This window comes from Cherax quadricarinatus, chromosome 23 (genome assembly GCF_038502225.1).
Source record: "Cherax quadricarinatus isolate ZL_2023a chromosome 23, ASM3850222v1, whole genome shotgun sequence".
Lineage (NCBI taxonomy): Eukaryota > Metazoa > Arthropoda > Malacostraca > Decapoda > Parastacidae > Cherax > Cherax quadricarinatus.
The window spans coordinates 32,367,987-32,382,536 of NC_091314.1; the positions used below are offsets into that span (position 1 = coordinate 32,367,987).

General features: G+C 38.4%; 1 protein-coding gene across 2 annotated transcripts in view; it reads right to left on the reverse strand.

The window, feature by feature from the left end:
• The window catches only part of dom (domino helicase), a 479,765-nt gene that overhangs the window by 21,450 nt on the left and 443,765 nt on the right, over window positions 1–14,550 (reverse strand). For both annotated transcript variants that reach the window (XM_070088057.1, XM_070088056.1), the window contains one exon: window positions 80–247. In XM_070088057.1, coding sequence (XP_069944158.1) covers window positions 80–247 — 168 coding nt within the window. The remainder of the gene's footprint in view (window positions 1–79; window positions 248–14,550) is intronic.

Here is a 14,550-nt window from a genome sequence, read left to right on the forward strand (position 1 = left end):
CAATTGCAGATTCTCAACACACTCTCAATATTTAAAACAAACTTCAGAAAAAAAGCATGATAGTTACAAATTCCCGTACCTGTATAGTTTGCTTGATAGGCTGTTGCTGATGTGAGGCAATGGTCATGGGTACCAACTTGGTGGTGTGAGAAGTGCTGATACCTTGAGTGCTTGATGCTGTCACACTGCTGCCTGCTACTGTATTCCCCACAGCTTTACCAACTACACTTCCACTAACAGTGCCACCCTACATGGAAAAAAATATTTCCTACAGAAGTATTATTCATGTATACTAAAGACTGATAAAAAACTATATTTATTATACTTGTACATTCAAAATACAGTGGAACCCCAGTTTTTGTCTTTAATCCATTCCAGAAGTTTGGCCAAGAACTGATTTGTACGAAAACTGAAGTAATATTTCCCACAATTAATAATGTAAATAAAATTAATCCATTCCAGACACCCAAAAATATTAACAAAAAATACATTTTATAGAGAATAACTATAGTTTTACATACAGAAAATAATGAGAAATAAATATAAATGACTAATGAAATGGATAAATGAACATTTAACATCACTTTTACCTTTATTGAAGACTCTTGTTGGTGTATAGAAGATGGCGAGGAGGGAAGAGGGAGGAGAGGTTATTGTTTGGAAATGGAATCCCCCTCCATAAGGACTTCAGGTATCAAAGCCCTATCTGGGGTTACTTCCCTTCTTTGTCTTTTACTGGCACTAGGACCAACTTGAGTCTCACTGGACCCCCTGTCGCACAAAAAATCTGTTCAGAGAGGCCTGTTTCTGGCGTCTCCTTAAGATTTGCCTAAAATGCAACATGGCATTGTCAGTGAACATGTTACTGACACGGCTTACAACAGCTTTGTTAGGGTGATATTTCTCCACAAAACTTTGCACAAATGTCCTTAATCGCTGAAGAGGGCACATTCTTCCCTCTCTCTTCCAACTCCTCTGAAGCAATTTTCCTCAGCTAAGGTCTGTTACTGTTCCAGATGAAGGTCTTGCAGCTCTTCAGTGGTTAGCTCTTCCTGGCCACTCACCTCCAACCCCATGGACTTTCCCAAAGACACAATAGAGTTCTTTCTTGAATTCTATCATGTTTCTCACTTTCTTTACCAAAGGGCTGGCACTTGGAACTTTCTTTGGCCCCATGGTGGCTTATTTAGCAGTCGCAAGCACAAAAAACAATGGATTATTAGAAAGTGTTTCGGATAAACGTGTGGAGTAATGCTTGTTGAACAAGTAACAAAGGCAGTCTGAGTCATGAACGTATGAGCAGCCGTGTCCCATGGGCAGGCGGACGCATCTGGTATGGACAATTTCTGAGCAGATGTACAAAAACAAGGGGAAAATTTAGCTGAAAAAAGCGGTCAAAAACTGAATTGTATGATAACTGGACTGGACGAAAACCAGGGTTCCACCGTAATACAGTGGTCCCCCGTTTTTTTGTAAGCATCGATAGTCATAATTTTCGAAAATCGTAACTTTTTTTGTCAAAACATTGACTCGTGAATCGTCATTTGACTTGCAAACAGTCGTTTGTCCCGGACACATATGCACGGCCCCGAGCAGCCTCACACTCCATTCCCAGCCAGTGTGCCATTGTTTATCAGCAAGTGACCACCACCTCACACATTCATATGATATGTTTCATAATATTCCATTAATTTTAGTGCTTGCAACTGCTAAATAAGCCACCATGGCTCGAAAGAAAGCTCCTAGTGCCATACCTTTGGTAAAGAAGGTGAGAAATACGATAGAATTCAAGAGAAACATCACTGAACAATATGGAAGTGGCATACGTGTGGCAGAGACAGCCAGGATGTATAAGAAACCCCATACAACCATCGCTTCCACTGTGGGCAAGAAAAAGGAAATCAAGGAAGCTGCTGTTGCAAAGGGGGTAAATATGCTCACATAAATGAGATTGCAAGTACTTGAAGATGTTGAAAAGTTATTGTTGGTGTGGATCACCGAGAAACAATTAGTAGGAGATAGTCTCATGCAGTCAATTATTTGTGAAAAAGCAAAGCACTTGCATGACGATCTCGTAAAGAAATTACCTGCAATGAGTACTGATATTTGTGATTTTAAGGCCAGCAAAGGCTGGTTTGAAAGATTTAAAAAATGTAGTGGCATACACAGTGTGATAAGGCATGGTGAGGCTGTCAGTTCTGACAAAAATGCAGCTAAAAAATTTGTAAGTGAATTCAAGGAGTACATACAGACTGAACAATTCCTCCCCCAACAAGTATTCAATTGTGACAAAACAGGCCTCTTTTGGAAGAAAATGCCAAAGAGGACCTACATTACTCAGGAGGAAAAGGCATTCCCAGGACACAAGCCTATGAAAGACAGGCTAACTCTCATGTTTTGTAGTAATGCTAATGGGGATTTCAAAGTGAAGCCTTTACTATTGTATCACTCTGAAAATCCCAGAGTGTTTAAGAAAAACAATGTCATGAAGAGTAAATTGTGTGTGTTTTGGAAAGCTATTAATAAGGCATGGGTCACGTGGGACATTTTCCTCGAGTGGCTTAATGAAGTGTTTGGCCCTAGTGTGAAGAACTACCTCCTGGAAAATAAATTGGAACTCAAGTGCCTCCTGCTAATGGACAATGCACCTGCTCGTGTTCCAAACTTGGATGACCTAACTGTGGAGGAGTTTGGTTTCCTCACAGTGAAATTTTTGCCCCCCCTAATACCACTCCTTTCCTCCAGCCCATGGACAAGCAGATCATTTCAAACTTTTAAAAAACTCTACACCAAAGCAATGTTTCAAAGGTGCTTTAACCCTTTCAGGGTCCGTCCCGTAGATCTATGGCTTTACGTTCAGGGTCCAAACCGTAGATCTACGTCATGAGCTCAGCTCACTCTGATAAACTGTGAGTGGTAAATTTGGGCCTAGATATGAGAGAATATATCTATGTGGTATGTGTGCACCACATAAAACAAATCCTGCAGCACACTGTGTATAATGAGAGAAAAAAAACTGAGACCATGATTTTCGATTAAAACAGCGACTTTGCAGTGTTTTTTCGTATGTTTTTATAGTTGTATCTGTGATTTCTTGGTCTCATTTGATAGAATGGAAGACATATTACAGAAATAGAGATAATTTTGATTGGTGTTAGCACTGGAAATGGCGTGAAACTGAGCTCAAAGTGGCGGAAATGTTAAATTTTTGCCAATGTTCAAGAGTAAACAAACGACCTCACATGTCTAATACACATCAGCTGGTGGGTCTAATATACATTCACAAATGTGGTGATGATATTTATACAATTATTACAGTATTGCATAACAGTAAATCTTCTATTTTTTGGTGTGAATAAAAATTCATTATGTGAATAAAAAATCAAAATGGAATTTATTTGTAAAGCCTCAAAACGTAACTAATGAACAGAGTTAATGTTAGTTTAGTGCCAGGAATACCTACATTGTTTATTCTGGACCCTATTTTGAAATTGGAATATTTTGAACTTTGTGTTAAATTGGCCAAATTACCAATTTCCGGTCACTTTATTTTGTAGTTGAAACAGTTGACTTGGCGATTTCTTGTGCTCAGTCGATAGAATAGAACTAATACTAGTGAAATAGCTTAGAATTTGGTCGACTGGAATAATGTAATTGGCCTAAAATGGGAGTCAAAGTCGGCAAAATCGCCGATTCGTAAATATCGCTGACACATCAAAATTCACGAGAGCATAATTTCGTCAGTTTTCCATCTAATTTCGTACTTTTTGTTTTATTACATTCACAAAAAGATTCTCTACGATTTCATAAGAAAAAATAACAATTTTTTTTTTTTTAAATTCTTGGACACTGGGGCATCACTTCAGATTTTGGCCTTGGACCCTGAAAGGGTTAATGTGATCTCAGACACTCAACTGACCCTAAGAGAGTTTTGGAAAGATCACTTCAGTATCCTCCATTGCACAACCCTTATAGGTAAGGCTAGGGAGAGAGTGACTTCCAGGACTTTGAACTCTACTTGGAGAAATTTGTGGCCAGTGTGTGTCCAGAAGAGGGATTTTGAAAGGTTTGGGGCTGACCCTGAGGACCCTTTGCTAGTTGTGGAATCTATTGTGGCATTGGGGAGTTCCATGGGGCTGGATGTGAGTGGCGAGGATGTGGAAGAGTTGGTGGAGGACCATAACAAAGAGCTAACCACTTAAGAGCTGCAAGAGCTTCAGCTGGAATAGCAACAGACCGCAGCTCAGCATGTTGCTTCAGAGGAGGAGGGAGAGAGATGGACAAAGGTGCCTTCTTCAGAAATTAAGGAGATTTGTGCAATGTGGAGTAGGATGGAGATTTGTGGAGAAACATCACCCTGACAAAGCTCTTGCAAGCTGTGTCAGCAACATGTATAATGACAAAGTCTTGTCATATTTTAGGGAAATTTTAAAGAGACGCCAAAAACAGAGCTCTCTATACAAGTATTTAGTGCCACAGGTGTGCAGTGACTCTCAAGCTGGTCCTAGTGGCATTAAAAAACAAAGAAGGGAAGTAACCCCGGAAAAGGACTTGGTACCTGAAGTCTTTATGGAAGCAAATTCTTCTTTCAAACAGTAATTAATCCAACCTCTCTCCTCCTCCAGTCTTCCATACACTAAGAAGAATCTCCAATAAAGGTAAGTGTTATGCTGTTAATGTTTCATTCTTCATGTCTCATTGTTTTCTGTGTATGTACATCTATATTTCATGTAAAAAAATTATTTTGTTTTAATACTTCTGGGTGCCTGGAATGGATTAATTGTATTTACATTATTTCTTATAGGGAAAATGGTTTCACAAATCGTCAATTTCGATAATAGTCACACTCTCTGGAACAGATTTATTATGAAAAATGAGGGACCACTGTATATCATTACTCTACACCAAAGAGTTACTTACCATCTGGTGCATTTCAAAGGTATGAATAATTCTCTCTCACATTAAATTCTTAATTAATGCCCTTATCTAAATAAAGTCTCAAATACTGAAAATTATTTTACAGTGCAGTAGGTTGGCAGATAGCAACCATTCATGTGGTACTACCATCCTGCCATATGAATGTTAAATGGAAGCATATTAAACATTTCACACTGGTAGAATTGTTGGTCTATTCTTCCTGTCTCATGATTATGTAACATGACAGGTAGGTCTTGTAAACTTATAACATTCTCTATATACTAGTCTTTATTTTCTTGTATGTTTCTTAATCCTTTCACTGTCTCCTACATAGCTCTACAGTACTGACACCCTCATCGCTTATGTAGATTTACACAGATTATAGCGGCCTCAAATTTGGTGGACAAGCCTGGTAGGTCCAGCCATGAGAAAATGAGTCTGCATGGTCAATGTGTAAAGTATACAAAAAATCGGGGCTGCCACAGTGAATTGTGAGAATGCTATATGTATTAGTATACCATTGGTCAACATGCTGTAGACTGTTGTTCAAGCAGTATATACCAAGCAAACAGTCTGATACCCAAGCAAATGCTTGGGTATCAAGATGTTTGTTGTGCATGACTGTGAAAGTGGCCTGGTACTGAATCTCATCATGCACACAGAGAGCAAAACCTTACAAGATACCAGAACATGGAAGGTAATGAAAATCTCCTGTAATGTGGTGAGAAAAATGATGGAACCATATCTTGGTAAGGACCATGCATTATAAACTGATAACTGGTACACAAGCTCCTTATTCAGTGATTTCCTGACACTGACTTTAAGTCAGTATATCAATAAAGTCAATAAATAAGTCAGTCAGTCAATAAGTCAATCATGTCAGCCAGTATCATGTTAGTCAGTGTCAGTCAATCAGTCAGTCAAGTAAGTCAGCCATTAAGATGACATCCTGCATTATTCATTACACAAACTTGTATATTTACCTCATTCTTTTTAATTGTACAAACTGATGCTTCAGTAAGGCCACAGACTCTCTTTGGTCTAACATCTCTATTTTCTTTGCAACTCCAAGACTTAGATGCATGTCCCTTTACTTGCCAATTTCAGCAACACTCATATGCCTACTGGGTGCCATGATTGCTTGGCAGATACAAGATATGGCAGTTAAAAGATCAAAACACAGGAGAGAATCATACTAGACATGTATGCATGAAGGCTGGAACAGGGAGTAGCAGGGGATGGCAGTAGGTCTCCCCTGCTGACACAATGGTCTGACCCACAGCCAGGCGGCAGCCTGAGCTGGGGAAATTGTTTTCCTGCCCGCAAATGGAACCATGTTAAGTTAATTTTTTGAAGTATTGCATAAAATTATGCTGCCATTTTCCATTAGTGTAATAACCAAAACGTGGCAAATAAATTCACGTAATATAATGGTCTATTGTACCAGGTCAAGATTGGCAACAGACAGCCATATGCTCACTTCTGTTTGTCTGTCATCAGATAAATAATACAGAAATGTCAGGTCACAACACGTGTTATCGTATGAATCACCAAATACCCATTCATCTGAAATTTGATGATCACTTTCTGGCTACACTTCCTGCTACATTCAAGAAGAAATGGACTCAGAAGAGACGGTATTTCTGTGCACAAACAATGAGGTACCGAGTAAAGTGTAGAGACATGCATTTTATGTGTAGGAAGTGTACAACACTGATGTGCATAGGCTGTGTTTCAAGGTCTTCCTTAGATGCAAAAGTTCTAGAAACATGACCAGTGCTTGTATATACAGCCTCTCCTCACTTAATGATGGGGTTCCGTAAGTGAACTGGTTGTTAAGCAAGGAGCATACTATGCTGGTAGTGGGTTTGTGTCAACCATCTTTAGACATTTTTTTTAACCCTTTCAGGGTCCGTCCCGTAGATCTACGGCTTTACGGTGAGTGTCCAAACCGTAGATCTACGCCATGAGCTCAGCTCACTCTGATAAACTGTGAGTGGTACATTTGGGCCTAGGTATGAGAGAATACATCTATGTGGTATGTGTGCACCACATAAAACAGATCCTGCAGCACACTGTGTATAATGAGAGAAAAAAACTGAAATCATGATTTTTCGATTAAAACAGCAACTTTGCAGTGTTTTTTCGTATGTTTTTTATAGTTGTATTTGCGATTTCTTGGTCTCATTTGATAGAATGGAAGACATATTACAGTAATAGGGATGATTTTGATTGGTTTTAGCACTGGAAATGGCTTGAAACTGAGCTCAAAGTAGCGGAAATGTTAAATTTTTGCCGATATTCAAGAGTAAACAAACGACCTCACACGTCTAATACACGCCAGCTGGTGGGTCTAATATACATTCACAAATATGGTGATGATATTTATACAATTATTACAGTATTGCATAACAGTAAATCTTCTATTTTTTGGTGTGAATAAAAATTCATTATGTGAATAAAAAATCAAAATGGAATTTATTTGTAAAGCCTCAAAACATAACTAATGAACAGAGGAAATGTTAGTTTAGTGCCAGGAATGCCTACATTGTTTATTCTGGACCCTATTTTGAAATTGGAATATTTTGAACTTTGTGTTAAATTGGCCAAATTAACAATTTCCCATCACTTTATTTTGTAGTTGAAACAGTTGACTTGGCGATTTCTTGTGCTCAATCGATAGAATAGAAGTAATACTAGTGAAATAGCTAAGAATTTGGTTGATTGGAATAATGTAATTGGCTTAAAATGGGAGTCAAAGTCGGCAAAATCGCCGATTCGTAAATATCGCTGACACATCAAAATTCGCGAGAGCATAATTTCGTCAATTTTCCACCAAATTTCGTACTTTTTGTTTTATTACCTTCACAAAAAGATTCTCTACGATTTCATAAGAAAAAAATAACAATTTTTTTTTTGAAAATTCTTGGACACTGGTGCGTGACTCCAGATTTGGGCCTTGGACCCTGAAAGGGTTAATGTCACCTTTGCACCATTTACAACATTTCTAGTATATATTTAAATATTTATACAGTAGTGTACTGTATACTGTAATAAAAAGAATAGAAGAAATCATCTCTAATATACATTACTTAGGTTTGCATACTGGTTGGAGAGCTGGACGTAAGTTGGAGCAGTCAGTAAACGAGTATGTCACTAAGTGAGGTGAGGCTGTATATGTACATGTGTTAAAACAGTAGAAAAGTGATACAATTGGACATGTGTGTGATTACACTGTTGTGTATCATTGTTTTATAAACAATATGATACTGACACTGTTAGTGTAGGTATTGTCTTGTATACAAAGGCTAGCCATATGTGCACTGTGCACAAGTCTAGCATCATGGGCCACAACAGGTACCAGAAAATGTAAAAAAAATAGAAAATCCCAGAAAAAAGTGTAAAAATAATAATAATACAGAACATGTAGCAATTGCCAATGTTACTGTCTTTGTATCTCAGTAAGTACTGATGGGAAAATTCTTGTCTCAATACAACCACGAATATACACTTTTTTTTTTTTTTTTTGGAGAATTTTTTTTTTGATCTGTGACATTGTCAGGACTTTTAAGTTTGGGTGTCCTGACAGTGAAAGGGTTTACAGTTCTTATTATTATATTTCCTTTCCAGGTGAGGAGGCTTGGTGTCATACACTGGGCTGCAGGGATAATGATCCTGGAACTTTTAACCGATACAATAGAAATATCAAGTAATGTACAGTATTACCTCTAATACCTTAAGACTTACAACTTTTAACTGCTTTCTATATTGAATAATTCTCACAGTAATAAACAAAATCTAATGTATAATCAACAGTAATACAGTATAGCAGACTGTTATATTACATGGGTTTACTTGCCATGTTTTGGTTATTACACTACTGAAAAATTGTGGCATAATTTTATACAACACTTTGTAAAATTAACTTAACATGATTCTATTTGTGGGTGGGAAAAAAATTTTCCCACCTCAGGCTGCCCCCTGGCTGTGGGTGAGGCCACTGTGTCAGTGGGGGAGACCTATTGCCATCCCCTGCCACTGCCACGATTCTCTCCTAAGAGCTAGCTGTCATTGTGAATTGTGCTTTGATTTTTAAATTGCCATATCTTGTATCTGCCAAGCAATCATGGCACCCAGTAGGCATACAAGTTTTGCTGAAAGTGGCAAGAAAAGGTTTAGGTATTTAACCCTGAAACTGTCCACACGTAGATATATGTGCACGTGCATAGCGCTGCGAATGTATATTGACGTTAAATTTTTCATTCCTTCAAATTTGGTGCAATAGGCCTGATTCGCCTAGACATGAAAGAATGGGTCTGTGCACTCAGTGTGCGCACTATGAAAAAAATCGGGGACCACTTAGTACCTTGTAGGAGCACCAGTTCAATTGAGCACCAGCTAGAGCAAATAGCATGGCAAACACCAGTGATTCACTGATGTCATGTCATATTAACCCTTTCAGGGTCTGTCCCGTAGATCTACGGCTTTACGTTCAGGGTCCAAACCGTAGATCTACGCCATGAGCTCAGCTCACTCTGATAAACTGTGAGTGGTACATTTGGGCCTAGATATGAGAGAATACATCTATGTGGTATGTGTGCACCACATAAAACAGATCCTGCAGCACACTGTGTATGAGAGAAAAAAAATGAAATCATTATTTTTCGATTAAAACAGCAACTTTGCAGTGTTTTTTCGTATGTTTTTTATAGTTGTATTTGCGATTTCTTGGTCTCATTTGATAGAATGGAAGACATATTACAGAAATAGAGATGATTTTGATTGGTTTTAGCACTGGAAATGGCTTGAAACTGAGCTCAAAGTAGCAGAAATGTTAAATTTTTGCCGATATTCAAGAGTAAACAAACGACCTCACACGTCTAATACACATCAGCTGGTGGGTCTAATATACATTCACAAATATGGTGATGATATTTATACAATTATTACAGTATTGCATAACAGTAAATCTTCTATTTTTTGGTGTGAATAAAAATTCATTATGTGAATAAAAAATCAAAATGGAATTTATTTGTAAAGCCTCAAAACATAACTAATGAACAGAGGAAATGTTAGTTTAGTGCCAGGAATGCCTACATTGTTCATTCTGGACCCTATTTTGAAATTGGAATATTTTGAACTTTGTGTTAAATTGGCCAAATTAACAATTTCCGATCACTTTATTTTGTAGTTGAAACAGTTGACTTGGCGATTTCTTGTGCTCAATCGATAGAATAGAAGTAATACTAGTGAAATAGCTAAGAATTTGGTTGACTGGAATAATGTAATTGGCCTAAAATGGGAGTCAAAGTCGGCAAAATCGCCGATTCGTAAATATCGCTGACACATCAAAATTCGCGAGAGCATAATTTCGTCAATTTTCCACCAAATTTCGTACTTTTTGTTTTATTACCTTCACAAAAAGATTCTCTACGATTTCATAAGAAAAAATAACAAATTTTTTTTTTGAAAATTCTTGGACACTGGTGCGTGACTCCAGATTTGGGCCTTGGACCCTGAAAGGGTTAACACGCACATTTTAAGGGGAAAGTAAAAATAGGTTAGATAAATGCATGAGTGGGCGTGGGTGGGTGTGAGTTGGACCTGACTAGCTTGTGCTACTAGGTCAGATGTCATGCTCCTTCTTTCAGTGGATGTGACCTGACTAGGTGGGTCATTGGTCTAAGCTGGGGGGTGACATGGACCTGCCTTGCATGGGCCAGTAGGCCTGCTGCAGTGTTCTGTCTTTCTTATGTTCTTGTGTATTTGGCTGGCTGGCTGGCTTTGGCTGTCTCTGTCTGTATCTGCTTATATCCCTATCTATATCTCTATCTGTCTATATCTCTGTCTATCTGTATCTCTGTCTCTCACATGTAGTCATAAATACAATTATACATAATGTAAATTACCTAGGATAACCCAAAAATTCCAGGCCAAGTGCTATACAGTGTTTGTAGATATAAGACATAAATACACATGACGCAAATAATAGCAGTGTCACTTGCTCAGCAATCAGGGAGCGGCACATACACCACAAACCAACAGGTTTACTAGCCACTCCCTGAGACAGAGACAAGCAGATGGAAAGACAGACACACACGGGCAGACAGAAAGACAGATAAGCAGAACTAGACAGATAGATAAGCAGAGCTAGACAGACAGACAGATGTACAGATAGACAGACAGATAGACTGACAGACAGACAGACATACAGAGACATGTTTGTGTGCAAGAGTAAAAACATATAAAGGTAAGGTTCCCCCCTACAGCAGCACACATTCATCAAATGTCACTTGTTATCTGATGCTTGACATAACACCATTCTTCAAGGAGTTCATAATATACTCCAGGCACACACAGAAGACAGAAAGACAGATAAGCTGAACTGGACAGACAGACAGATAGGCAGACAGATAGATGTACAGATAGACAGACAGACAGACAGACAGAAAGACTGACAGACATATAAAGGCAGGGTTCTCTCCAGCAGGGCACATTCATCAAATGTCACTTATCTGACCCTTGTCATTACACCATTCTTCAAGGAGTTTCATACTCCAGTACATCTAAAACATTGCGGGACCTATAAATACTTTGTATATATTTCTAGACAATAGTAAATGACCAGGGCAGGTGAAAATGTTCACCTGTCAGTGTGATTGTTACAATTTGAGTACTATTTCAGTACATAATATTAGTGTCAGAACAAAGATTGGCTATGAAATCACAAGGACTATTATAAATTGTAAATATCAGAACATAAAAATTATATAAATTAAAATAAAAACGAGAAAAAAAAAGGTAAATAGGCAACACTTCTGCAAGCAGCAGGACTAGATGTTGCCATCAGGTGAGCATCCAGAGCCAACTTCGTGGTCTTACATCTCGGTAAGTACTGGTCTTAATTTTTTTTTTTGGTCTTATACTTCACAGAAAATTGCCCTCTTTAATTTAAAAGCAAAAACGATTTTTTATTTTTCAAAATATTCAGAGCGCCACGCAGGTGAACGTAGATCTATGTTTGGACAGTTTAAGGGTTAAGTCTTGGAGTTACAAAGAAAACAGAGAGGCTATGGCCTTAATGAAGCATCAGTCTGTACAATTAAAAAGAATGAGGTAAATATATGAGTTTGTGTAAAGAATAACCCAGGATGTCATCTCCCTGACTGACTTACTGTTTTACTGACTTGACTTACTGACTTGACTGACTGACTTACTGACCTACTTACTGACTGACTGACATGACTGACTTACTATTATTTCTGTTGCATTTGTAGTCCTAAGCAGTAAAAAATACATCATGACAATGAACAATAATTACATATTCACTTTTATTTTTCTAAGATCTGGAGGTCTAAAAAAACAAAAACAAAAGTTGTTTGGCTTTTCTGGGGCTACCAGGAATGTAACCCTATTTTCCCTATGAGTTCTTCAGTTTATCTAACACGGATTTACCTAACACAGCATTTTCAGGAATGTAACTACCATGTAATATAACGGTCTACTGTACCACTTACTATTACTCACTTTACTGTTTATTACGAGCCCCTGTTTCTTGGCCTCTTTGACACTAAGTGACTTGCTCCTCACACCTCCAGAACCACTGGAAACCTTTGCTCATGACTTTTTGCCCGGCTGCCTTCTGGCGAGTGTTAGTGCATCAGAATCTGATGTGGCAGTATCATTGCTACAATCATGTTCAACCAACAGTAACATCTTAGTGTTCAACTTCAAGATATGAAATAACTGATACACTGAAATATGAAGAACTATTTGCAGTGCAAAATAAGTCCATAACTTGAAAAATGGAATGACACTTTGGGGCAGAAAACAGCATGAATGTATGTCAAGTTTCTTTTTTTTTTGCCAACAGTTATAGCAAAATAGAACAAATTGCCCACTAAAGCTGTAAGCATGTGATGCAGTTCAGATGGGCTTGTGAGGTCTCTAGGGAGACCTAATTATATGGTCACACCTGCCTTAGCAAATGTCGGGTAGTCACGCCCACGTCTGAGGTCTTTTGTTCTTAACGGCGTCAGACCTCGGCGTCAGGTCGTAACACGTGGTACATACCCCATTGGGGAGGGGGTACTTTGACTACGATATAAGCCCAGGGAACAGCGGAGCAAAGAGGTTGTTGGTGACAGGTCTGGGGAGCGAGAGCTCTGGACAGCCGCGTGTGTAGTGGACCACGCATTGGGAATCTCGGGTCAGCTGGTCGGTGAATTAAGAGTGAGTACTAGTCCGTGTTACTGATAACATCTTCCCTTCCCCCTGGTAATAAGTCTCATAGGTCAATTGTTATAGTGTGTAAATTTCCATCAGGATATGTTGTATTCTAGCCCTTTTATGTTATTAAGTAAACTATAGCCATAGTTCCCATTTTTATTTGTACCTTCATATGCTATTCCCTATTCTGTTAAGCACTGGGATATACAGGAGACGTGCTCACTCGCTGGGATACCTCAGGTAGAGTGGGTAGAGGTCTCACAAGCATGAAGAAATACAGTCCTTTATGAACCAATTGGACAAACACTTTGAAGTAGCTATTATGCTGAAGCAAACTGAAATCAACATATTTTTGATATCTGTTCAACAACAGAATCACAGCAATCAGTTGATAATGAGCCAACAAAACTGATAGTAGTAGAAGTAGATGGTTATGTAACTGATAGTAGTAGAAGTAGATGGTTATGTAACTGATAGTAGTAGAAGTAGATGGTTATGTTGGCCACAGTAGTGGTATGTAGTGGAGTAACATGAGTAATTACAATAGTAAGAATACTAATTAAGTAGAGGTAGTTGTAGCCCATCTTCATGGGGAAGTGGAACAGAATTCTTCTTCCATAAGCCATGCCTGTCTTAAAAGGCGACTAAAATGCCGGGAGCAAGGGGCTGGTAACCCCTTCTCCTGTATAAAATACTAAATTTAAAAAGAGAAACTTTTGTTTTTCTTTTTGGGCCACCCTGCCTCGGTGGGATACGGCCAGTTTGTTGAAAGAGGAAGTTGTAGCCCATGCTGATCATCCACTGTAAAATTCCATGCTATTTTTCCAATATGGTAAGATATACTGTTTGTCCCTTTTCATGCTAGCAGTGCATGGAGAGTGAAAGATGGAGAGAGAGAGCCTTCCACTTTACTATCCTTGCCTCAAACACCTAGCCAATGCATGATAATTCTTAATTTAGATGGAAGTAGATAGTTCTTCTCAGCACATAGCCTGGGTGTGAACTTTAAATGTCTCTGTTCTGCTATCTTGTCTTTCCCAAGTACACTACTCCCATAAATGTGTTAATATTTTTTTACAAAAAATCCACAACCTCTATAACATGCATTGCCCTATAAAAACTAAGCAGATCACAGCAAAGAGACTTAACTCTTTGACTGTTTTGGTCGTATATATATACAGTGGACCCCCGCATAGCGACCTTAATCCGTGCAAGAGGGCTCATTGGTATGCGAAATGTTCAGTATGCGAATGAATTTTCCCCATAAGAAATAATGGAAATCAAATTAATCCGTGCAAGACACCCAAAAGTATGAAAAAAAAATTTTTACCACATGAAATATACATTTTCCTACACACAAAGAGAAGGATACATGCACAATAGTAGAGTAGTACATGCACAGTA